The sequence below is a fragment of the Gouania willdenowi genome, chromosome 4, assembly GCF_900634775.1.
Source record: "Gouania willdenowi chromosome 4, fGouWil2.1, whole genome shotgun sequence".
In the NCBI taxonomy this organism is placed as follows: Eukaryota; Metazoa; Chordata; class Actinopteri; order Blenniiformes; family Gobiesocidae; genus Gouania; species Gouania willdenowi.
In genome coordinates this window covers 32,170,593-32,197,839 of record NC_041047.1, presented here as the reverse complement: position 1 = coordinate 32,197,839, position 27,247 = coordinate 32,170,593, and the positions used below count along the sequence as shown (strand labels likewise).

The following is a 27,247-nucleotide window of genomic DNA, read 5'->3' as shown; positions in this document are numbered from 1 at the left end:
CAGATTATATGAAAATAAAATGCCTGTGTATACATAAATAGTGCAGGAATTACACACCATCATAAAATCAAGTGTATCAAATAACCATTGCAACACAATGAAAGCATTGTAACCACCACTGAAATATTGCGCAAATACACAAACATATTCATTAAATATCAAAAAATAAATAAATAAAAATTGATTTTTAAAATAAATAAAAAAATCGATTTTTTAAAATAAAAAAAATCGATTTTTAAAATAAAAAATAAAAAATCGATTTTTAAAATAAAAAAAATCGATTTAAAATCAGCACCCAATAAATTGTGATATGTCGTGAAATCATATTTTTTTCACACCTCTAATCAAAAGGCTCCTCACTGAGTGGATGCATATGTGCTGTTAGGCCCGTTGCCCTCAGGTATCACTGCTATGCATTAAGCAATCAATCACCACCCTGTCATCGTAACTTAGGGCCTCTGCAGACTAGCAAAGTATAAATCGTCACAGCTTTAAGAACAAATTCCTCCGTCCTTTCTGGTTGTAATCAGATTCTTTTTTGAATAAAGGTAAGCCTGTATAGTTACGCCTCCTATCCCTTATCTGCAACACACACTATCAGCTGTTTCCCAGCATCACTACTTCTACTAAGGGTCGCTAAAAGCATTAATAGCTGTAGAAATATCTCTGATTTTGGCCTGAAGCACAGCACATTTCACTCTTGATACAGACTTTGCTGTGGAAAAGGACATATGCCACATTCATTAGTATGCGCACTTTTTGTACTTGAAACCTACAAGTGTGTGAATTATGAAAAAAAGGAATATTTAATCAAGTTTTTTGGCCTTTTTTCATACAGCAAAATGATAAATAGACCTGCCATATGCTGGTTTCAACACAAAACCCTGGCAGTATGTCTGTAAATAAACTCATTATTATGATCAACATATCTTTTGGACTAGCCCCAGTTTAATCTGCACAAATATTAATCTCATTGAGACCAGATAAGAGGATAAATGGTGTTAATGAGTTTATCCATGTGTTGTCCTTACAGGTATAACTACAGTTTTGACCATGACTACTCTCTGTACCTTGGCCAGGACATCACTACCCAGAGTATCATATGTTACTGCCATGGACCTGTTTGTCACCGTCTGCTTTCTTTTTGTTTTCGCTGCTCTGATGGAGTATGCAACGTTAAATTACTACTCATACAACCTACAAAGACCAAGGCATATGGCCGTTAAGAGATCGGTAAGTTAGACCTGGCTGAGTTTGAAGCTTTGACTTTGAACTGAGCCACATACAATCGTTTGACAATTATAGTGTTTAGACCAATCTATCTTATAATGTGCTAGCCTAGAGAAAAGAGGGAAATCCAGATTGATGTGATTCCAGGATTACTGCAAGTTTATAAAAGTGCTTCTCTCTGCTACTGCTTGGAATAAAGGAAGAAAAACAGCAGTTTTTGAATTGTTGTAGCGCTTTTATAAACACATTTAATAGCAATGTTGCTATTTTCAGAGACACTACATCAGTCTGAACATGACAGCAAATGCCCCTACATCTGAGATGAGACTGTCATCATATGCCCTGTGTGTTGAAAAATAGCTCCCCTCTTGACTGTGTTTTCTTTAAATCAATTCGCAATACACAACCTCACATGCAATCCTAATAGCTTGAGGTAGTGAGTTTCACTTATTGTCATGTTTTCTTATGTCTTTCAGAAGTTTAGACGGTGTTGTCTTATATTGTTGTCTTATCTGCAGTACTGTTTTTAAAAGGCATCATTTTATAGATGTAGAAGGTAATCAAGCCAGGATGAATAAAAACCTTTGATCTGTTTCCATGACAGAAAAAGTGTGCCAAAAGTGTGAGATTATAAATGCAGCACAGAAAGACCAAAGCTTTGTGAACTGAGCAAACACAAACCAAATGGTCAACCAAAGCTTTGCATTATAGTCTAATGCTTGGATCTTGGTTACCATTTAGTAACCAAAGAAGCGTCCTTACTAATTCATCCAAATGTGCTTAAAACAGATTGTCTAGAGCAGGGGTTCTGAACTGGTGTCAGCTTGGGACCCACATTTTACCATGGTCATTAAATCGCGACCCACTTTTTTTTTCATTAGTATTTGACCAACCAAATTTAGTTTTTCAAAATAGCTGTTGAAAACACACATATATTTAAACATATATATATTTATTTTTATTTTTTTTTCTGCGCAACATGCATTTCACAGCATGCCTGTCGAAAGGAAAGTTTTTTCAAAATAAAAGACAAGTCCATCATGAGAGACATGAGTATTTATTTATTTTTGAACCACCTGTCCGCGACCCAATCAGTACAGGTCGACGACACACTTTTGGGTCCCAACCCACCAGTTGAGAATGGCTGATCTAGAGGAGTAAACCTGTGTGTTGGAAGCTCTCAAAGAGCGGCTTACCTTGAATCACTTTCCCCTGACACTCTGTGCCTAACACAAGGATATTTTCTTTCAGTTGGGAATGTATCCAATATACGTGGTGAATTACTGTGTTTTAAGGACAAACAGCAATGTAAAAAAATAAACAGCATCGGTAGTTCTAGTGAACTTTTACTGACCGTATGCAGAGTTGAACTGTCGGAAAGATCTATTTAGGGGTTGTTGGTAATCAATTTTCAGTAAAGAGCCAAGTATGTTGTTCTGACCTTAGGTAACATAGTTTACAAAGAATTCAAAGGAGTTTTTTCAATTTTTTTTTCATTAAATCACAAAAATGTACTAAACTAAAAATCACGCAAATATTATGTTGTGTAATAATGTGGCAGTAGATGCGGTTAAGTTGTTTAATGTCAGTGCTCTAAAATGTTTTTTTTTGTTTTCAGAGGTACTCTGTCCTGGATGTTAGACCTCCTCAGAACACCGTTATCGCTTTAGATAACTCCATGTACTGGCACGACTTTGAGGATGCTTATATCTATGAGTGTCTGGATGGAAAAGATTGCCAGAGCTTCTTCTGCTGCTTCGAGGAATGCAAAGCTGGTGAATGGAGAAAAGGACGCGCTCACATAGATCTTCTCGAACTGGACTCATACTCGCGCATTTTTTTCCCCACCTCATTTGTGCTTTTTAACATTGTCTACTGGGTTGGCTATCTCTATCTTTAGCACGATGTCACAAGTAAGACATGGGATTTGACCAACTCCAGCTCAATGCTAACACAAGCTAAATGTTTTCAGTAGTATTTGAGGATGTTTGTCTAAGGGAACAGGACTTCAGGAATGAAAATGCAACACAACAACGATTCCTTTTGTGTGCTTTACAAAGGAAGACGTGAGGACGACTGATGATTTAAAGACAAAGACAAAGAGGAGCTTTGTTTATCTACTCCAGACTTCTGAGTTAGGAGGAGGCCATGTGATAGAATGAAGGTTGTTATCCAGCCATCAATCAAATCCTGTTGATTAAAATCCAAGGACATTCAAACCATTCATAGTGCCTTCCCCCAAAGGGAAGTAGATATCTGCTTCAATGATCAGGGAGTCGTGATTTATGTACAAAACATAGAGGAGCCTGCTATGACTGAGTGCAGCCTTTGGGTAGAATAACAGTAAATATCAAACATGTCTGTTTCTGCCATCAGGCAGTTTTTTTTTAAGCACCATAAATTGACGGTTGTTGATTGTTGATGATTTTGTTTAAACATTTATGGGTTGTAGTTTTTTTGGGTTGTTTGTTTTTTACTCTATAAAAGGTTTATTATTTATTTTATGCTTGCCTTTGTACAGGGTTTATTCAGAGAAACAATAGTTGATATGATGGGGGAAAAGTAATACTTACAGCTCTCTGAAAAAGGCAGCTTAACATTGACCAAATCTTTTTTACACTGAAAAAAGCTACAATGCGTGTGCATTAAAAGTCATAAACTAGTTAGCTTTAGCATTGTTTAAATATTTGTGATGGTCTGTACATTGAAATGATTACTCAAACTTGTCATATTATATTGGCTGTTGCTATTGGTCCGGACCCGGACAATCCCAACTATAGTTCTGGCACTTCCTGTGCGCATGCGCGCACATGCGCAATAAGTCGAAAGCGGTTGTTCTGTCACTGCCGGACCCGTGTCTTTCTTGCTATAATTCTGTATGTATTTTTAAAAGTGGAATTTGCTGTGTTAAATATATTAAAATGAAAGAAAAAAAAATCCCTAACCCAGAAAATACCCTATAATGTTTCTTTCTTTCATATTTGCATTTTTAAAGGTGGAATTTGCCGTGTTAAATATGTTCAAATCAAGAAAAAAAAATGTCAGAAGTGGGATTCAAACCAACATCAGCGGAAGGAAACGTCCTTAAGTCTAGCGCCTTAAACCACTCAGCTATCCTAACACAGCGTTTACACAGCCACATTACGCTTATGTAGCAAAGGTCCGGCAGTGACGAACTGCGCATGCACACAGGAAGTGCCGGAACTATTGTCTGATTTGTCTAAGATTCGGAACTATAGACACTTCGTATTATATTCTTTATGTCATTAATGCTATCCATGAGTTAGCATTTCTACAAATTGGCATAAGTTTTAGTGAACCTTAAACTCTATTTAAATCTCCTTGCTGAACTATGCTAAGTAGACCTAAGCTAGCTTCAACATTAGCATCATAATGTTTTAATTACTGTAAAACCTTGTGTATATATTAAACTTAACAATGAATATTAAAAAAAGGTGAATTTCTTTGGCACAAATGCACATTTTACCAGCAACATTGAAGTGACTGAATTTCACATCTTTGCTCCTCTTCTGCTCAAGGATTTGTGTTTAACCTGTTAATATTTTTACAAAGTTGAAAGGTTTTAAGTAAACATTTGTAAATACACAACAAAGCAATGCATTATGAAGCTAATGCTTGTACTACAAAGCTGAACAAGTATATCTGGGATATCTCTCAATTAGCAGGCTTCACCTAACCAAACATTCTCCGTCAGAGAGCAGCTGTACTACAAAGTGGGATATTAACACGTTTATTTAATCGAGTTGATTTCAGACAGAATACGTGCGTACCCCTGTGACGGGTGGAGATTTCAGCGTCAGACCAATCACAATCACAGTCATGGAGACACACTGGTGTAGAGCAACTTACGACACAATTGAGGAATAATACTTTAAATATATGAAGAATTAAAATCCATAATTCAGACCAAAAACAACATTGTTGCTGCTGAAAAAGCAGGAAGAAAAGAACACAAGCAGGAAGCTGCTGACACTGTTAATGCGTAAAAGCGTGAGATTATACAACATTAATCCATGGAATGAATAGACAGCGCTCTGATCTGAGAGTTTCACTTTACTACATCACAGATGTGTTTCTATTCACGTAGTCTTCCTCAATTTATCACACACACACACTGGGATGAGAGTGCATTGTTTCACTGTATTACGGTATGTTCCTGCTGATGCTGATGCTGGTGAATGACGTGTCTGCTTCAGCGCTGCGTCTGTGTCTGCTTCTGCCCTGCTGGTGTGTGTGAGCTGCCCACAGTCAGTAATGTACCTGCTCCATCACATCATCACTATAGTGTATGTATGAATGAATAAAATAATTAATGAGTTGATCCGTTCGCGATACGGAGAGCGCCGACACTGGGTTTCATCAGTTGACTGTAGATCAGTTCATCAGATGTAAATATATACCTTTCATAAAGGATGCAATCGGTCAATGAAAGGATTGGATTTAACCATTAATAATATTTCAGCTGTCGGATCTGCACCAACCAGGAACTTCTGACAATGGGCAGGTCATTTTCCACGAGAACTGATTGGTCAGGAGGCGGGGCTTTTGTACTCTCTCAGAAATATCCCCAACATACAGCTTTTATTTACATAGTTTCACTCCACTTGGTTTTTCTGAACTGACCTCAATAGTTAGTGCTTCTCAACCAACAACCTGTCTTTTAGATCCAATCCCAACTCCACTGTATAAAGATGTTCTTCCACTAATTAGCACTAATATGGTGAACTGGATTAACACATCTCTAGTAACAGATTATGTACCACAGGCCTTTAAAACCACTGTAATCAAAACTTTTCTTAAAAACCAACCTTTTATCCAAGTGACTTGTCCAATTATAGGCCAATATCCAATCTTCCTTTTATTTCCAAAATTCTTGAAAAAGTCATCGTAGGTCAACTATGTGATCACCTACTTAGGAACAATTTATATGAGAGCTTTCAGTCTGGCTTTAGAGCCCATCACAGCACAGAGACTGCCTTAGTAAAAGTAACCAATGATCTCCTCTTAGCCTCAGACAGACGGTTGATCTCAACTCTAGTGATCTTAGATCTCAGTGCAGTCTTCGATGCAGTAGATCATCATCTACTGCTGCAGAGACTGGAAAGCATTTTTGGGATTAAAGAAACAGTGCTGGTTTGGTTTAAATCCGACCTATCAGACAGAACCCACTTTGTTCATGTTAATAATCTGTCCTCAGCGCAAGCCAGAATTAATCATGGAGTTCCACAAGGTTCAGTTCTGGGACCAATACTCTTTACATTATATATTCTTCCACTAGGTAACATTATCAGAGAACATAATATAAATTTCCATTATTATGCAGATGATACACAGCTTTATCTCTCAATGAAATCAAATGAAACTCATCAGTTATTAAAACTCCAGGCTTGTCCTAAAGATATCACATCCTGGATGAACCACATCTTTCTCCTTCTTAACCAGGATAAAACCAAAGTGATTTTATTTGGTCCAAAACACCTTAGAGAGAAATTATCAGAGCAAACAGTTTGTCTGGATGGCATTACTCTGTCACCCAGCACCACAGCAAAAAAACTTTGATACTGACTTATCCTTTAATTCTTTCCCCTTCGTAATATCTCCAAAATCAGGAATATCTTGGCCCAGAGTGATGCTGAAAAATTAATTAATGCATTTGTTACATCTAGACTAGATTATTGTAACTCCCTATTGTCAGGATGTCCTAGTAACTCACTAAAAATCTCCAGTTAATTCAGAATGCTGCAGCAATAATACTAACATGTACTAACAGGAGAGAGCTTATTTCTCCAGTATTGGCTTCTTTTCATTGGCTTCCTGTGAAATCTAGAATAGAGTTTAAAATCCTCATGTTAGCATACAAAGCTCTACATAATCAAGCTCCTGTGTATCTTAAAGACCTGTTAGTGCCCTATCGGCCAGGCAGAACACTTCACTCTCAGTTTGCTGGTCTCCTGGAAGTTCCTAAAGTATCTAGAAGTAGAACAGGAGGCAGAGCATTCAGCTACCAAGCACCTCACCTTTGGAACCAGCTCCCAGTCTTAATACGGGAGGCTGCTACTCTCTCCTCCTTTAAAAGTAAACTTAAAACCTACTTATTTGCTAAAGCATATACCTTATAATAGCGTTAACCTAACCACTTGGAAAAAAGCTCTAAACCTAAAAATAGAAACTAAGAACTAAGATTATATAGTAGAACACCAACATTATATTCAAACACGATCCGCTATCTACACATAGCTCTAATGGGCTGCAATGGGATGAATGACACAGTTGTGCCAGGTTACTAACTAATCTGGAACACTTGGATGGACTGATCAGTGGTTCGTGGCTCAACTAGTCTGGGACACTTGGATGGACTATCCTTCTATCCTATTCCCCCTCTGTTCACTAACCCCAACCAGTAGAAGCAGATGGCTGCCACCTCTGAACCTGGTTCCGCTGGAGATTTCTTCCGATAAAAAAGAGGGAGTTTTTTCTTCCCACTGTCGCTAAATGCTTGTTCAAGTGGATCTTGTTGGGTTCTTTCTTCTTTTTTACTATGGACTTTATATTTTGTTCAGCGCTTTGAGATTACTTTTTTGCATTTTGTGCTATATAAATAAAGTTGAATTGAATTGAATTGAATTGAATCTTATCCACTTTACAATTTGGTCCTGAACAGGTTATGAAGTTACCATGGTGATTTAGTGCAGTTAGCCAACAACTTAGTATAGCACACACCAAATAAATCCCGGAAGTTAGCGTGATAATAGAAAATCCAGCTTCGTAGTACAGGCCCTAACTCACTTCATTAGCACAATTTATAAGTCTTTTAAGATGAGGCATCCAGGTTATGGAGGTAGGTATGTGTGTAACCCCATGCGTTCACAATATTAGAAGTCAAAACACTTTAGTATTCCCTTGTTCATGCACACAATATAAATTTGATGAGAAAAACACTTTACAAACATATTCTTCTATAATTCATACAGCATATCCAAACTATGTTCAGGATAGTTATTGATTAGCCTTGACAAAGAAAGTACAGATGTGGCCTCAGTCTGGTTCACCTCCATCAGCTAATCAGCTATTTGTTGATTACTATTCCACCACATGGACTCTGCAACCCAATACCTATTCAAAATAAATATCCATTTTTGATCATTATTAGTGACCAGTTTTTGGAATAACAGCGTTTAAAATAACGGCGTTTGGTAACAGCGTTTTTTTTTCAGTAACGGGGTAATCTAACTAATTACTTTTTACGCAGTTACAATGCCGTTAATGTTACTGAACGTTAATTGTGGTGCGTTACATGTATTGATTGAATAAACTGTTATCTGAAAAAACCCCTGGCTTCATACGCAACTGTAGTGAGAAGGTGGGTTAAAAACAAAGTGAGCGATTATGATTGGCTAAGGCGGCGTCATGTTTCATGGTAGCCAATCAGAGCCAGTGTTTTCACACATGTGCCAGCACACGTGCCACACAAACAACCACTACAGATTTGATGAAGCAGCAGAGATGGCGAGCGTGGAGCAGTCTGATGAAAAGTTGGCATTTTTAAGGTGGTGATATAATCATTACATTAAATTAATTGTGGTCAAAGGAAAGAACGTGCATGTGAACTGTTCATTATATCCAGGAGTGAAGACTTTGTCGACATCCGTTGTAAGCAACTAAAATTTAATGAAGCACCTCACAACGACACACGCATCTAAAATATCTGTTCTTTGACATAGAGTAACTTTTTTTTTTTTTTTTTTAACTGTAACGGAAATATATACTTTCCTAGGTAATGAGTTACTTTTATTATAGAGTAATTCAATTTCTAACTCAGTTGCTTTTTGGATCAAGTAGTGAGTAACTATAATTACTTTACTTTTTTAAAGAAACGTTCCCAACACTGCTAGTGATTAGTGATAAATAAAGCGGATTGATACATCTTTCCAAAAAGTCTGAAAATGTGAATAATCTCTTCCTCAGATTTTACACACAAGGGGCTCCAAATAGCATTGTGCCTTATTGTAAGAGTTGCCTGACGATATATATTGAAACAAACATGTTTGAGGGAGGAAAACCTACTAACCAACTTTTACACCTTGATTTTGTAACTAAGGTCAGCAGATGAAACTGATGCCAGACAAATCATATAAGAACATTTTAGAAAATGTAGAGATAAACAGTTATTGATAAATCTGATGCACCATATTGTTCGTAGCATGCTCATTGTACTTGATGTCTTCTAGACTGTCTATTTTTATTTGCTTTATCATTACAGTCATTGAGAGAGTAAACATGACAAACAAAGGGAACACTCAAACCAGTGAAATCCGTGTATCATTTGTTCATTCGTTTTTCATTATGTAACAAAAGCACGAAAAACAGAAAAAACGCTCATTTGATATTTGTTTCCAAAACCAAAATGAAAGCTCTTTTGGTTCGGTACAGAAAACAAAAAATGGAAAACGAACACCTTTATTTGTTTTTTCCATTACCGATTTGCCAAAGTACATGACCCGGAAGAGAAGCGTTACACATTCTGCGATATCTTTAGCCGTTTGCATCGGATGAGAGTACACTTCCGGGTCATGTACTTTGGCAAATCGGTAATGCAGAAAATGAATAAAGGTGTTCGTTTTATGTTTTTCATTTTCTGTACCGAAGCAAAAGAGCTTAAATTTGAAAAACAAGGCATTTTCCGTTTTTTCATTTTGGTTTTGGAAACAAATATCAAATAATGAGTGTTTTTTTTTTTTTTTTCTTTTTTTTTTTTGTTTTTCATGTTTTTGTTACATAATGAAAAACGAATGAACGAATGATACACGGATTCAGTGACTTGATCATTTCAGGCCTTTTGTGGCAGGTACAGAACTCCAACCTGAACCCATGAACCAGCTCTGAGCATTGAAGCATTTGTATTTTGAATGGTACGGGAATTCGCAGAATGGTGGAAAGGCAAATTAAAACATAGCAATACCTAAAAGGTTATTATGTCAATTTTGAAACAGTTTTCAGTTTTGATGACATGATTTGCAAAATCTTTTCAACCTCTATAAGCCATATTAAACACATTTTGTTTTGATGAATAAACCAAACATACTTATGTCGCTATCCTTTCTTTGAAAGCTAAATTTGAGTTACTCTTTTTGGTTTGTGTCATAATCATGTAATGTTTTTTTCAAATATAATTTGCCTAAGTGGTGTTTGTCACTTGTAAAGAGATGAATCGGTTGTAGTGAAATTGCCACCATTTGCTAATTTACCTTAATTAACATTCCATACAAAACACCCCGTAATGACAAGTGAAAAGGGTCTTTTGATGTGTTCACAATTTTATTTGAAATAACAAATTAAGGAATAACATGTCTAAGCATCCACAGCCCTTGCTCAATACTTTGTTGATGCACCTTTAGCAGCAAGTACAGCCTAAAAGCTTTTGAAATATGATGCCACATGCCTGGGAAACCTATCTTTGAGCAGTTTGGCGCAGTCCTCCATGCAGCACTTCTCAAGCGAGTTTCAGATCAGAGATGTTCAATCAGATAGAAGTCTCAGATCTAGCTGTGCCATTCAAGAACATTCACAGAATTGCCCTGAAGCCACCAATGTGATATCTTGGCTGTGGGCTTTGGGTCGCTGGCATGCAGAAAGATGAACCATCTGGATGGAAACACCAGGTTTTCATTCAGGACCTCTTTGTACACTGATGCATTCATCTTTCCCTCTACCTTGGCTAGTCTTCTGGTTCCTGCCACTGAAAAAAATTCACCAAGACATAATGCTCTCCCCACTGTCAGGGTGGTAACACCTGATGTTGAGCAATGCCTGGTTTTAACTAAACATGACACCAGCTGACTATGCCAAATAATTAAATCTTTATATCACACTAGAGCAGACAATGTTTTATCTCTCAATCTGGTTATGAAGCTGCCATGTCCTTCAGGTGCTTTTTGCCAAACTTCAGGTGGGCTTCCATGTGCCTTTTACGAAGATGTAGCTTCAGTCTAGCCTCTCTACAATATAGGCCTAATTGATGGGTTGCTTCAGAGATGGTTGTCCTTCTGAAAGGTTCGAGAAATAATCCTAGTGGTTTCCAACTTCTTACATTTACAAATACAGCTGAGCTGTTTCTGTACAGTTCCCCATATTTGTGGCTCGAGACAATTCCTTTTTCTTTGTGCTTGGTTTGTGCTCTCCTCTGACATGCGCTGTCAACTCTGGGACCTTAGATAAACAGGTGTGTGCCTTTTAAATTCATATCCAATCAACTGAAACTAACCACAGATGAACACAAATAAAGCTGTATAAACTTCTCAAGGAAGCCTGAGCTTAAATTTAAGCTTCATGATGTAGATGTGATTTTTTGGTACTTGAAGGCACACTGTGTAACTTTTAGCCACTGGGGCGCGAGACCGATAACTTTCACACAAGCACCTATAGTGGACACACTAGTTGCACAAAAAAATCAACAAACAGTCAGTCGGGCCAGCCTCCCTTTGTCTTTTGATTGTGTATGCAGACAGTGGTTGACCTGGAACTTCAGGATAAGGACTGGCTCTAAGTAGGCCAGGGAGTAGGGTGGGAAGCGCCACCAACGCTGCGAGGAAGGCTGAGTGCTGGAACTCCAGTGGCGGTTAGAAGAGGGCGGCAGTGGCGGCTGCTCCTCCAGCCCATACTCCAGCCCATAGACTCACAGCGCTCCCAGGTTTTTCATCTGTAGTCTAAATAAATGTAACAGGGTCAATTATGTGTGCATGTAAAATATTTAGTACTGTACATTAGTTATTGTTATAATTCACCACATCTGTGTCATCTTAAGTTTATTTGCATTTATTTTAGTTCTAACCTGACAAGTTAGGCCTCCAAGTCAGTATGTGGATTCTACTTTTCTGGATTTTAATTCTACTTTCTAGCGTTCCCTCACCTTGACCTCTTCATTTTGTTAATGACCTCTGTTGTCAGGCATGCTATGTTCTGTTGTAATTGTGTATACGTTGTACATAATGATTTTTTTTTGTTTTGTTTTCTGTCAATGATCTCCATGCGAGAGGGACATGTTTGTGGATTTTGTCTGATTGGAGGATTTTTTTGTGTGTTTTATTAAACCGCCTCCAAACCGATCTACGTCTGAGTTCCATCTTTAATACAACGCAGAGTCAGACTGAACCAGTTACATGTATGTAACTAACTGGTTTTAAGCCCTACTATTTAAATAATGGAAGGTAGGTCTCTACCAGAGTGTATTTTGGGGCAGATACTGCCGGAGGAAGATCTGGCACCTCCCAGATTTTGACCTGCACTTATTTAATTGGATATTTTTTCGAATATTATTTAGTTTTCTCATTTGCTTTTAGGTGTTTTGATTACATTTTGAAGTATTACATTTGGACAGCTGCATCTTTTATTGAGTTGAAATCACTGGAAATTTCATTATACACACAAAACTGAATGTAAAAACTGAGCGCTAGTGAGGAAGAGAGGGCAAAGTCAGGCCACGCCCACACCACGTCTAAAGTGTGATTTTCCATAAAAATTGTGTCTTGTGAGCTTGGAAGATGATAAACAAAAGCTAAAGAAGGCAGTGGAATTTAATGGGGGTTTTTTAAGCCAATAAGTGCAGCTCGGCCTGAGGTAAAAAAGTCCAAGGTTGTTTCTGTGGAGGAGCAGCAGTTAGCGTTGCGAGTAGCAGCACCTGATGATGCTAATGCAGGAGAACCTGCCTCCAACAGACAGGACACAAGAGGAGAACTATCCAATTGACATGAGGAGGACTCAGGGACAGAGAGAAGAGAAGGAGACAATGGGGTACAGTTCTGATATGGACATTGAGACCAGGAAAAAGGGTCAGTTTAAAGCCAAATTGAGTTGCTACTATTGGCTTATGAAAGACAGGGCAGGCCTCAGCTGTTAAATATGTAAAAATGTTGCGAGGAAACAAAGTTCACCTTCTCTTTTTTGGACAAATAAAAGCTAAGCACACGTTATATTTTCATTTTCTGTTTTACTGCTGATTCATTAGAGGAGTTATGGTTTGGGTGTAAAAGTTAAAACTTTCTAAATTAGCGGTGATTTTGCGCTGTCCTTGCTGCTGAAACCTGGCAGATTTGACAGCTGTCACTCAGAGTGAGAGACGGATGCGCTCCGTAACAGGCGATTGTCTGTGCATCTTTAAGACTCACTCATCATTCTTCTACCAAACCTTTAGGTTAATTAGTTGTTTGTGTTCACATCATATTATTGGCCCATTTAGTTTGCAAAAGTTGCTCTAACATTTTTTTTATTCCCTGACATTTTTGTCTCTCTCTTACTACCGGAACAAAACATTGCCAGTGTTCCAGGACCTGATGAATTACAAATCAAGCACTGGTCTCTACTACTGTCAATATCACGCTACTATTAAATGGACAAAATCGAACAAACTTTGGTAACACCACTTTGAGAAAACTATATTGTCAAGTTGATAATTAAGACTGCATATTCAGTTGAATTCAAACAAGAAAATACTAAGGGAAGCAAAATAGTCATGTCAGGATCAGTGTTGGGCGGTAATGCGCCGCCCCTACGTCACTTTTGACAGTAACTAGTACTGTAACGCAATATATTTCTAAAGAAATAACACCGTTACCGTAACAATATGGTGCGTTTGTCCGTTACTTTGCTACCTGCAGTGTACTTCCTGTTTACAGTGGCGCTACATATTTTTGTGGGATGCCGTGCCAAACACGGTAAAACACTAGAAGAAGAAGCATTGTCAGCGTGTTTCTGTTTACATCACGTGCACCAATCATGGTGAGTCAATGCGAGAGCAGGACGAGCTTCTCAGAGTGGAAATACGCGCATTATTTTTGTCTCCAAAAGATGCATCAGTGAAGCTAAGCTAACGCTGCGGCTGGATTTTAACGGACTGTGACTGTTATCCAGGGACAGGTCAGCCAAACTATTGCACAATATGTTGTTGTAAATAAGAAGCCTGTCGCAACTGCTGAGTCACTGCTAACAGCAGCTTATTAGCCTGATATGTTTAGCATTGTGTAGCTGAGAAAAATGCTGTGAATTAGTTTTTACACATTTATTTTCATAAGCATTTTCAACAGCAGAATTTGCACCTGGAATATGCACAGCTTACTTTACATTACTGTGTTAAGGCTGAAAAATCACTGTTTTAATTTTGGAGCAGCTGTTTTGTGCTTTATATGCACATAATTTATGGTTGTTTTATAGCAGTTGATCAACAGTGGATTATTATATTATTACAGCACTAATATGAAGCTGTATGGACACAAATGACCCAAAATAAATAATACATTCTTTAATTCTAAGTAACTCAAAAGTTATGTACAAAAAAAAAAAAAGTGAATGTAACCATGTCAGAAATAAACTGAATAAATAAAATAAAAAAATAAATAAAAACTACTTGAATCCAGAAACATGACAGACTTTATTATTTTCAATATCCACCTGGAAGTACTAAAAAGATCCAGCAAACACTGCTGATGTCCATTCTGTTGGGCAAAACAATAAATACATGTAAATGACAGGACATTTTGATTGGTACTATTTTTACATGAAATATAAATATCTGAACTACCACAGTGAGTTTACATTGATCAAAGTTTACACATTAGTAGCTGGATACGATTTACATCTGTTTCATTTTAAAGTGTTGCCATGGGAATGTTACAAAGACACATCAGGCATGAAACAGTAAAAAATCCCTTTCATTGGATCTTGTGGTTTCACATATTAACCATAGGTGGGATTGGTACCTTAGTTAAGATATAGCATTCGTTCAATGTCTCCATGGGTACATTAGTATATTAGATAGTGATACAATATTAATAGTGAAAAATACTTATTTAGCACCTTTAGAGAGAGGAACTGTGTTTTTTTTGTTTTTTGATTCCAGTAAGAATAGCTGTAGAATGGCTGCAGGTTATGAGGTCCTAAATAAGCAGATTTAAGGTTCCTACTTAGGTATTGCCATTAAATCTGGTCCCTGATGGTTTACACTTTAGTCTGCCTTACAAAATACCACCCCTGGGGTTTAATGTAGCATCAGTTATCCGACTCACACATAAATACACACATTGTCTCTTTGGCTCTACACAGAAGGCTGATTACATGTTCCATCTCAGTCCAACTTGCGTAGCCAGCAGGTAGCACATGCCGATCATGCATGTCATTATCATCATTGGAAAACCTAACCTGGGAAATAAAAAAAAACAAAGGAAAATGGTTATTTGCAATAATAATAATAGAAATAGAATAAATTAACTGAAACCACACAGTCTAGATCAATGGAGAGGTTTGATTTTTTTTTTTCAACAAACCTAAGAATCCCATTATGACTGCAGATTTATGCAGAATTACTGTATGTGTTAACTGAATTGACATCTGGTTTAAGATTGTGAAAAACAAAGCTTGGTTGTTCCATGTGTAGACAGTTCAAAATAGCTGGTGACACCAATGACTTACCAAGACTTTCATATATATATATATATATATATATATATATATATAAAATAAATAAGTATGGCAGCTACTCTGGAGTCCAGATGGATGAAGATCAATGCCCTGCCTCCTCCTCTAATCCATCCTACGCCCATGATGGAGTTCATTCCGAGAAGGTATAAAGCCCCCAAAATCCATACAACTTCGGACAGGGGCTAGCTCGGAGGGGCTTGTGACTAGAAGTTGAGGTTATGCTTCCCCACTGAGATCGCCACAACAAATCTCAGACCATGCCTTGTGCTCTGACCCTCCTCACTCCATATAGTATACATCATCGAGCTTACTGTTTCCTGGGAGGCTGCTATAGAGGAAGCCTTCAAACGTATAAGCCTTAAGTACACTGAGTTATCAGTTGATGCTAAACAATGCGGTTGGAAAGCCAAGGTTTGCCCTGTGGAGGTCGACTGCAGGGGCTTTGTGGGCAAATCAACTATCAGGTTGCTTAAGGACTTGGAAGTTTGAGGCCAAACCCTACGCCAAACCATTAAAGCCCTCTCAGGGGCAGCAGAAGAAGCAAGTCAGTGGCTATGGATGAAAAGGCGAAACACCACCTGCGCCCATAATAGCAGAGTTGGAAGTAGAGGGGGCATGCCTGGGATGCCGGGTGCCGCCGATGAGCCCTCTGGAGGTATTGTGGCATATCATTGAAACAAGGAGGGTGCCCACCTGATGACCCCAATGAAGCCTACGACCCACCCCACCCCACCGATTCCCCTAAACCAGACCTGCCACCACTACAGCAATTAAACCATTCAGTCACTGCACCGTCACCAATTATTATTAGGTATTATGGGATTGTTTCATCTAGTCCTAAAAAAGAACAGAACTAATTGATGATAATATATAATATTGTTGCCTAGAGCTAGAATTGTTGACAGTCAGAAGCATCTGTAAAAATGCTGACACAATATGAAAGCCAATTCCCTTGTTTAAATCTCTCCTAATGAAATTTATTAATATAGAACTTAATATTCTTTGAATCTTAAGTAATACAATGTGTCACATGAGACAAGATAATTGACAGAGGTTAACCCTCCTAATGCCTGCAAAAACCATCACCAAAGGTGTTGCTGCTTTCTATCCATGAATGACAGACACTTTAAGTTTTAACGTGAAGCCTTTTGGTCTGTGTTTATATGTAATTATTTCTAGAAAATATAGATAGTTGTTATTCAGACCTTAATCACTAGGTTTGAATAAAATGTGCTACAGGGTTTTGAGATATATATATATATAAAAAAAACTGATCAAAGAAATAAAGGGAACACTTAAACAGCACATCCAAGATCTCAATGAATGAAATATTCCAGTTTACAATATCCCTTTGATTCTCCTATCACAACCATCTGTGAGCAGTCACAATCACTTTCATCAGTGGTGGGCCATCAGGGCCAGCAAGGCCTTCTCTGTTGGCCTAAACATCATCAGAATATAAATTTATTTTTTATACATTTTTCCACAAATAATTATTTGATTATTCCTCATAGTTATACTCTTTGTTTCATACATTTTCTTTTGGTTGCTCTGCTTCCAGCCTCAGGTTGAGATTTAGAGGGCTGCCCTTTATGTTAGAGCTTTAATCCAATCATGTGTTGCCAGGGTCTAAACTCTTCCCTCAGGCCTTCAGAATCCATCCATCCATCCATCTTCTTCCACTTTTATCCGGGGCCGGGTCGCGGAGGCAGCAGTCTCAGCAGAGACGCCCAGACCTCCCGATCCACGCACACCTCCTCCAGCTGTTCTGGGGGTGCCCGAAGCGACACCAGGCCAGCTCAGAGACATAGTCCCTCCAGCGTGTCCTGGGCCTTCAACGAGGTCTCTTCCAAATAGGACATGCCTGAAACACCTCCCGAGGGAGGCGACCAGGAGGCATCCGAAACAGATGCCCGAGCCACCTCAGCTGGCTCCTTTCGACGTGAAGGAGCAGCGACTCTACTCCGAGCTCCTCCCGGGTGACTGAGTTTCTCACCCTATCTTGAAGGGTGCGCCCAGCCACCCTGCGAAGGAAACTCACTTCGGCCGCCTGTATCCGCGATCTTGTCCTTTCGGTCAATACCCAAATCTCATGACCATAGGTGAAGGTAGGAACGTAGATCGATCGGTAAATTGAGAGCTTTGCCCCCCTACTCAGCTCCCTCTTCACCACAACAGTCTTCTTCTTTTTCTTATGTGGTTTATTGGCGGGTGGCATTCATCAGATAAAGGTGCATTTTCCGCCACCTACTGTATCGGAGTATGAATCAGAGATTTCTCCTTTTCCTAACTCCCAATAATTATCTTTATTCTTAATAACACTATCCTAATAGAGAAGGAAAGACCACAACAGTCCGATACAGCGACCGCATCACTGCTGACGCCGCACCGATCCGTCTATCGATCTCACGCTCCATTCTACCCTCACTCGTGAACAAGACCCCGAGATACTTGAACTCCTCCACTTGAGGCAAGGACTCTCCACCGACCCAGAGAGGGGAAGCCACCTTTTTCCGGTGGCCTTCAGAATCAACAGTGTAAACACCTGTATCTTAAAGGGGACATATCATGGTTTTAAATCCTTCCTTTTTCGATATAAATCATACAGTTGTGGTCTATATAAAGCGGAACTGCACTGCTTGGATCTGAATTCCTCATTATTATAGCTCCACAGGCCCCTTTTCTACCCCTTTTCTGATGTGCTTCTAAGAGCAACTCATTTTGGTGTGGTCTCTTTAAATGCAAATGAGACACTCCATACCCCGCCCCCTCTTTAGGTGACACTCGGTTCAACTCCACCCTGCTCGGCCATTTTTGTAGTTTGATAGAAGAGATACAGCTATGTAGCGGCGCATAAACTTTTTATTCAGAGGTTATGTTATGTTCTGTTGGGAGTTTGGTTATTCTGTGTCTTTGTTTATTTTAAGTCTGTCATGAGTCTGCTTAGTTAGTCATTGTTTACCTCCTTATTCACTCCCTGTTCCTTGATTTTGCCTGTTCCTGTTCATGTTTTTCTGCCTGCCCAGTTTTTCTACTCTCAGCTGCTCCTCATTCCCTCGTCAAGTCAGAGGAGGGTATATATACTCCTCAGTTCAGTCAGTCGGGTGCGGGATCATTGTGTTTGTATGTTGTCTCTCCTCCTCGTGTCCTGCTGCGTTTTGTTCCCTGTACCTCCTGCCTCGTTGGATTTAAGTTACTTTTGTTTGGTAAATAAACATGGACTTGTTCCAAGAACGCTATTCCTGCATCCTGCCTCCATCTTTCCCTGCATTTGGGTCCATACCCACAACTAACTGTGACAGGTTATTTACAAAATGTCAACAACGGAATACTTGTCCATCCAGCCTTACATGTTCGAGCCAGAGTCGGACCCAGAGGAGCGAAATGAAAATGAAGATGATGAACCTGCAGAACCCTAACAAGTGAGCTAACACAAGCACAGAGCTAACGCTAGCGCCAAGCTAACATCACAAAATGCATTTTAATACAGTCTTTTCAAAGATAAAAACGGCAAAATGAAATGACTAATGAAAACTTTAGACTTAAATTAAATCACGTAGGCCATATCACCAAGGATCTAAAATGAGCACACAGCACTAACATATGAAGTCTGAAGACGGTGCAACTGCTAATGCTAACAAAACAATGACAGGGACGTCTTATCATCACACTTTTTCTCGTTATTTACAGCTTACCGAAGTGCTCTGTTCGTCGTCTCCAAAGATAGAAGGAATTGAACCCTCAATCAGACAAAGTCTGATTGAGGGTTCGCACACACAAAAATGACCTAACCCACAGATGTGGGTACATTTCCGTGAAAAATAAAACTCAACCAGGCACTTCGAAAAGGTTCTGATGCTGGGAGACGTTGTAATGAAGCGTGTGGGTTACTACATCCAACAACCGAACATTTTGACTTATCCTCTCGTAACTTCGGCATCCTTGAGCTTGGACTACAAAATAAAAGCGAGAAATAAAAATGGCGGATTGCTCGAAGTGTTGGACCTGGAGTTGATGTACTAATTTGGCAGTTCCGCTGCAAATACTGTGATGTAATAGTTCAAAAAACGTAATAGAGAATAGAAAAATCGAAACAGATTGAAAAATATGAGCAAAACAGAATATAAAGATATCTACGGAGCACCTGAAGAGACTTATTTGATTTTTTCTGTACTTCTAAGCACTCTAAATATACAACAAAATGCATTTAAGGGCTAAAAAAGTGGATTTAGCATGATATGTCCCCTTTAAATGAATGGAAATCAAACTCTGGCGTTAACCAATCAGCTTTTGAGTTAGTTATTGTATGCCTTAACTGCTGTAGCACCAGTGTAACACTAGAACCAGCTAGTGGCCGCAGTACATTTTAATTGGATATTGAGATAAGGAAAGCATGCTGCTCTCAAGCATGCTGCCAGCTTCTTCTTCATTTGTATTATTCCTTTATTTATTTCATTCAAGACTTATTTTTAGTTAAATTGCATTGTTTTGAATAGTTTATCAAGGGATTCTTTTGACAATGAAAAATAAAAGGAAAACTATAATTTTTCTACAGTCCCATTTTGTAAAATAAATCGTGAGAGAATCGTATCGTGAACCCAGTATCATGAATCGAATCGTATCGGGAGTTGAGTGAATTGTTACATCCCTAGTTATGTCTATAACTTCTGTACCCTGAAGGACAGGAACGAGGTACAACAGATATAGTACGAGATATCACACCCCCGCGTGGCCCACTGAAGAAAACCTCTAATCACGCCTTTAAGGCAGATGATCTGTGATGAAGTAAGTGAGGCTCCGCCTGCCTCATAAATATGCTGTTCTCACAGTCATCCTTCAGTTCAGTAGCTGCTCTTCACCGAGCCCAGCTGTGTAGCGGGGCACAGAAGTGTTGTACCTCGTTCCTCTCCTTCAGGGAACAGAAGTTATAGACATAACATTTCGTTCCCTTTCAGTCGATTCACTCGGTACCACACATATAGTATGGGACATGTATACACGCTCCGCAGAGCAGCTATGAACCGGAAACCAACCTCCAACACCTCTAGTGCATGCTAGACCCAGTGGAAAGAACCGAATGGGCCACCGAAGGGGCCGTTACATCCAGACGGTAAAACCGAACAAAAGTGTGTGGTGATGACCAACTGGCAGCACGATGTACATACCCCCCTGGTCGAATGTGCTCTCACACCCTGAGGTAACTGATGACCCCTGCTGTTGTAGGCCAGGGAGATAGCCTCCACAATCCAGTGAGAAAGCCGCTGTTTAGACAGGGCTTTACCCTTAGCTGGATTAGCAAAACACACAAACAGCTGGTCACATAAACGTATTCATGCAGAGCACATACAGGACACAAGGAATGTAACCTCCTTTCCTCCTCAGATGCAAAAGGAGGAGGGAAAAAACTCATTAGCTCAAAAATCAAGGAGCTATGAGCTGAAAGGATGATCTTAGGCACATATGCCATGTTTGGGCGTAATGTAACCTTGGAACCATCTGAAGTGAACTGGGTACAAGAAGGATGCACTGATAAAGCATGAAGGTCGCCCACTTGCTTAGCGGAGGTCAAAGCGAGAAGTAGTGCAGTCTTATATGAAACAAATTTCATATCTACTGACTCCATAGGCTCAAAAGGGGGGCCACAGAGAGCATCCAGCACTACAGTTAAATCCCATGAGGGGATGATGGATTTCACCACAGGCCTCAGCCGGTGAATTCCCTGTAAAAAACTCATGGTCAGCGGATGCGCACCTGGCGTCACTCCATTGAAACCAACATGGCAGGCAGATATAGCTGCCAAATAATCCTTAATAGTGGAAAAGGACAGACCTTTATCCAACAATTCCTGAAGAAAAGTCAAAACCTCCACAATTGAACACTGAAATGGGAGTACATCTTGGTCCTGACACCATTGCTCGAATGCTCGCATATAAGCACGTGCCTGAATGCCATCAAGAGATTGCCCGAATAAACCCATGGGAGATACCGGCTCGTCCAAATAAACGGCCTTGTCTCTCTCTGATTGATTCAGCCTCAGGTGTCTCTGTGACACCACGGTAGACGTCATTCCTCTGCCGAGGGAGAGCGCTGTACAGCGGGACACTCGGAGAATATAATCCGTGGCGATCCTCACCTTGTTAAGGACAGGAGCCAGAGAGCTGTCGGGGGGAAGCAGCGAACTGAGCTCACCAGCCGCATAGCCTGATAGGTCTGCAGCATGGTGACAGAGCTCAGTGCATGAGCGGTGCCTGCCTGCGCTCTCTAGATTTTATCCAGCTGCGAGGAGGAAAATCTACAGTGCTTGGAAGGAAGTGATGTGGGGCCGCTCACGCCATGGTTGTGAGAAGGCGCCAGATACGCAGCCAGAAAAGGCTCCATAGGTGGAGGGTTGACTAAGCCAGCCTCTTCCGCTCCATCTAAATCTAAATACTGTCCATAGCCGGGTAGCGTGACGCGGGTAGACAGTGGTTTGTTCCATGTTGATGTTAACTCCGAGATAAAATCCGGGAACATGGGCCGGCTATTCTCAACCGCCCTAGGCTCAGGAGGGAGAAAAAATCTCACAAACATGATGGTTTTTTAACCGGGGAGGAGAGGGCCACTCCACTTCCAGTCTCTCAGCTGCACGGCGGCGCAGAGAGTAGAAAGATGTGTCGTCCTGGTTAACCGGCGCAGTAGCGGCGGCACATTCCCCAGGCATCTAGCTCGTCCCCCGACAAACCATAAACGTCCAGACCGATGTCCAGTACGTCATCGTTCTCATGGTCGCCGTCTAGTCCTACCAGAGGCAGGCTAGAGCCCTCGGAGAACTCCGGCTCGACCTCGGCCAACCCGTGCACATACTGTACATGCTTCGTGCTGGTTCTTATCGTGCAAGGAGAAGCCGCACCCCTGAGGACAGGGTCGAAAAGAAGACTTCTTCTTTGCTTTAGCCTTCGTGCTCATTTTGAAACACTGAAGCTTGTTAATAGAATTAGCGCTCCGCGGGCAGCAGCAGCAGCTACAAACACCAACAGAGGCAGTTAAACTAATTCTAAGTAGGCAGTAGCCAAGGCAGAGACATAGCTAACTAGCAGCAGCTTGTTAGCTCCACTCGGTAGAGGTGTTCTTAGCGAGGTGAAGAGCGTAAGAACTGAAGGATGATTGTGATGACAGCGTATTTATGAGGCAGGCGGAGACTCACCTACGTCATCACAGATCATCTGCCTTAAAGGCGTGATTAGAGGTTTTCTTCAGTGGACCACGTGGGGGCGTGATATCCCATACTATATGTGTTGTACCGAGTGAATCGACTGAAAGGGAACTAGTACATTTTCCTTAATAATAAAAGTTAAAATGTTTACATTTGGAAAGTGCATTGTCACTGGTTACCCAATACAATTTGATTAAACTAGCTAGTTAGATCATTTTAGATCACTGGAGGAATTTTAGTGTTAGACAACATCAGGGTAGCATGGTAGTTTAGTTGTTAGCACCTCTACCTCACAGCAGCAAGAAGGTCCTGGTTTTGACTTCAGTTATTCTGCTAAACTTACAGTACATTGACAGTGACATTTATAACTACTAGCTACGTATTTTAGATATTGTTCAGGTAATCTAACAAGAAAGTCATGTACTACAGATGACTGTAGTCGATGTAGATAGTTCTTAAAGTTAGAGACTTGATCATCGTCGTCCAAAAGCAGTGAACTTGACCTTTTATTCTCACAGGTTGTGATTTTAAGAAAATTTTTGTTTTATATAATGTGTGATTATTTGTTCACAAATCTGCTAATTGATCCCTCTTTTTCGAATTAAATAATGCTTTACAGCAAATTGATTAGTCATCATAGTCATACAGTCATCAACTAACATTCAGTGTAAATTTTGGTACAAGTACTTCAAACCAACAGGCCCATTACAATTGAGTACCTTCTCTAAAGTACACAGAATATCTGCTTCACGATGCTCTAAGGGTCTGTTTTTGAAGCAGGGGAGGATGAAAGGAGGGCTTTAGACATACGATACAGTAAATTAATAGGGAACATACAAGTGCATCGCTGAACTATTTCATACTCTTCATCTCCCTTTGTGATGCTCAATAAAGGCTTTCCGGTCCCCAAGGGCTCATCTGGAAGCAGTATTCACTACCTGAAAGAACACCTGAAAAACACTAGCTTGTCCCAGCTGCTCGTAGTCTGTGACTCTTTTACCTCTGCCTCTTCCCATGAGTCTCCACAGCTGCATCCCTTGTCAGTGAGAGCCAATTAGAGACTACAGAAATGACAAATCCTTACTTCTCAAACTGTTCATACAAACACGTTTGTACAAACACGAATGAGGGAAACTGTTGCTCACAAACAGCGACCATTTCCTTCTATTTTAATTATATATGAACCAAATAATTTTGATAGGATTAGTAAACAGCCTTTCATTTCCCATTACAACTTTTAGCTGATTTTACAACAAAGGCATTTGATATTTTTTGTAGAGTTTTAGACATCTCTCTGCTTTTTGCAACAAGACCTTTAAAAACTGCAGGATTGCATAGGTCGAGGTATAAGGTATAATGTCGAAACACCGGCTTACCAATTTTTCTTTTTCTTTTAATTTAATTTAATTTATTTGATAGGGAACATGTACAGGAGCAATAATCAGCCTATGAAAAGATGCTTTGTAGCAGACTTTAGCTCTTGGAGCTAATTTCCATCTGCAGTCCCCAAATAATAATTATCAAAATGTGGTTATTTACTCTGATATGTGTGTTTTCCAACGACTCATAACAATGCATTCATAATGAGGCCAAAGTTTTACAGTTTATAGATGCTCCAATCGTTATAACCGAGAAAAGGAAAAGAGATTTTATAGAGTACCAAAGATTGTTGTTCACAAAGGTGAGAAATGTAAAAAACTCACAGAACAACGCCATAAAAAGTGGATTTTAAACCTACATCTGTGGTCGGGAGGAGCAGAGTCTGCTGATGCCCGTGTCTGCAGCGACCACGTCGTCAGAGGTATGTTAGCAAGCTAACTTTGTTTTTGTGGCTGTGTTTATATAGCGTGTAGGTTGTCGTTTGACTCAGAGCGGAGCGTTTTTGTGCCCCCTGAAGTTTTCTTAATGCCCCCCCAATTAATACTGCCTGTCGCCGACTCTGCTCTCCCGTGCACCTCGTCCTCCAGCAGTGCCTGATAAGCTACTGTGCGTCTTTACGCATTGAGTGCGTTTCTTTTTATTACAGCTACTGGTGTTGTAGCCAATTGATCTGCAGTTTTGTGCAATGATCATGTGATTTTAATTACAATTATTATTATTAATATGAAACTGTATTTGTAGGCTCATTCCACTAAGAATATTTTATAGACATTATATAACATATATAATAATAAAATAAAAGATCTGTATATTTTTTATTGCATTTTTATTTTGAGAAAATGCATCATTAGTATTTAATGTTCAATGATAAACCTGAAATGAGTTTTCAAAACGAAACAGTTTCTTTCACAACACCAAACCTTTTCACATCAGAACTTTGTAAAGCAGTCTTTTCAGCTCTTTGGCATTGAGAACTCTGTGTGACCTATGTGGTCGTATTGACCGATCTCGACAATTGACTTCACACTCTTCTAATGTCCACCTCATGTTGTAAAGAATCAAAGATCAACAATTCACATTCAAGTTCATGTCAATTTGACACCAAGTGACCCTTTGCTCTCAAAAGTACAATCTATGAACACTCCGTATTACAACATATGACAAACATGAATGTTTAATTCACCCTGCAGGCATAACACACTGTGGTGCTGCATTCCAAACCATGCACGTCTGTCGTGACCCAAAAAACAATAAACCTCCAAATGACTTGTAAACCCAGATTATGAGACTTTCTTTTTTAGCCTAATGAATAAATTGTTGAATATCTAAAGAGACTTACTTAAAGAATTCCATGAAAGAAAATCCGTATCCGTGCTGCTCTGCAATTCCCGCACACACAACATTGGCTGATGCTCCTATTAGTGTACCGTTTCCTAAACAAGCAAAAAGGGAAAAAAAAAGGTTCATTACTACATTTATAGATCTTTCTATTAGAATTTGTCATAAAGAACCCCTTTAATTTATTTCCTTGTGTTATCTTTCAGTAACAGTATCATAAAAACTGAACTATATTGTGGGAAATATCTTTAAAGTCATCCTAAATGTTCCTATAGCCGATCAATATAGCACACAAAAGAAATGTGTCTGAGAATGGCACTAATGAAGATAAAACACGGTGGCAGCTCTTTTTCACTCTCATGTCTCATTTTTATCAGCACATCTTAGATGTTTCCCTGCTCCAATACATTTGAATTTAATGAGCATCTTTCTAAAGAAAGTGACACACCTTCACACAGTATATGTCTATACATGGAGTTTATGGCTATCACCTGCAGCACGTCTTCGTTTTGCCAAGCCCATTTAGATCCCCTCTGTTATAAGTTGTTGAATGTGTTTCCAAACCATTGTCACTCCATAGTCTTACCTCCCAAACAGGCTCCCATGGCCAAAGCAAAGATGAGAGGTTTTATTGGCAGGTTTACATCTGCATCCTGACTCAAGTTGATAAGAACAGGAATCTGTGGAGAGCATTACATTATTTTAAAATTGGTACTTCAGAAGATAATTTACCCAAAATTATCTATCTCCATGATGTTAATTATAATTGTCTGATAATTGAAGACAAACTATCATATAGAACATTTTGTGCAGAATTATCACTTGATTTATTTAATAATTAGCCTACTAGCAATTTCAGTGACAAACAAATCACTGTATTTTGGAAAAAGAAATCTACCAAACATTTGTTGATTACACACTAATACAACATATTAATCACCCTGAAACTGTGAAATACAACTCGCTACAACTTTAATGAGAAGGGTGAAGTTGAAGGAATGTTTGGGTGAAATTGAGACTCTGAGTCTTAAATCGTTCTCCACAAACAGTTTTGCTCTGTCTTTTGTTTTCATGTTTGCCAAAGCTGGAAATCCTTTTTACACCAGTACGTGGTAGCAAAGAGCATCAAGTATGTATGGCTAGCAATGTAGCTATCATTATATTTGTGCTTTTTAAATGACATTGTTTTTCTGCACCTCTAGAGGGTAGGTTTACAGAGGCCAATGTGTAATTTTTGGCAATGCATGGAGGCTCCTGACTGCTGGTCAATTTATATTCTAGTTTCCAATGTTGTCACGCTCTTTTTCATTTTCTTAACAATTTGCATACCCCTGGGGGTACCCGTACCACACTTTGGGAACCTAGGATCAGTGACGTGCCGGGCAGTGCCTACCCAAGGGTGAATTGATATTTTGATTATTTGTTTTAATTACAATATAATTATAAATTATTTATTTTTCCATTTCCAATAGCCTACAGTACCTATAAGTTTGAAAATGTCCGCATTTTGTGCGTTTCATAGCCCAAATTACTAAAAAGCGCTATTTCCTGGAACAGCTGCAGTCTTTTTTTTTTTTTTTTCACTCCGCTGTAAGGCAGAGGGAGGCCACGCCCCCTCCC

At 39.4% G+C, this 27,247-nt stretch overlaps 2 protein-coding genes across 3 annotated transcripts in view; one reads left to right on the top strand and one right to left on the bottom strand.

The window, feature by feature from the left end:
• The window catches only part of gabrg3 (gamma-aminobutyric acid type A receptor subunit gamma3), a 71,601-nt gene extending 68,362 nt beyond the window's left edge, over positions 1–3,239 (top strand). The window contains exons 8-9 of the mRNA XM_028444266.1: positions 1,034–1,233; positions 2,849–3,239. Of these exons, the coding sequence (XP_028300067.1) occupies positions 1,034–1,233; positions 2,849–3,130 (482 nt within the window). The 3' untranslated portion in view covers positions 3,131–3,239. The remainder of the gene's footprint in view (positions 1–1,033; positions 1,234–2,848) is intronic.
• A 12,089-nt stretch (positions 3,240–15,328) lies between these two features.
• oca2 (oculocutaneous albinism II) overlaps positions 15,329–27,247 on the bottom strand; it is an 81,111-nt gene continuing 69,192 nt past the window's right edge. For both annotated transcript variants that reach the window (XM_028444539.1, XM_028444538.1), the window contains exons 21-23: positions 26,214–26,307; positions 25,629–25,722; positions 15,329–15,438 (exon numbers count right to left, since the gene is read on the bottom strand). In XM_028444539.1, the coding sequence (XP_028300340.1) occupies positions 15,351–15,438; positions 25,629–25,722; positions 26,214–26,307 (276 nt within the window). In that variant the 3' untranslated portion in view covers positions 15,329–15,350. The remainder of the gene's footprint in view (positions 15,439–25,628; positions 25,723–26,213; positions 26,308–27,247) is intronic.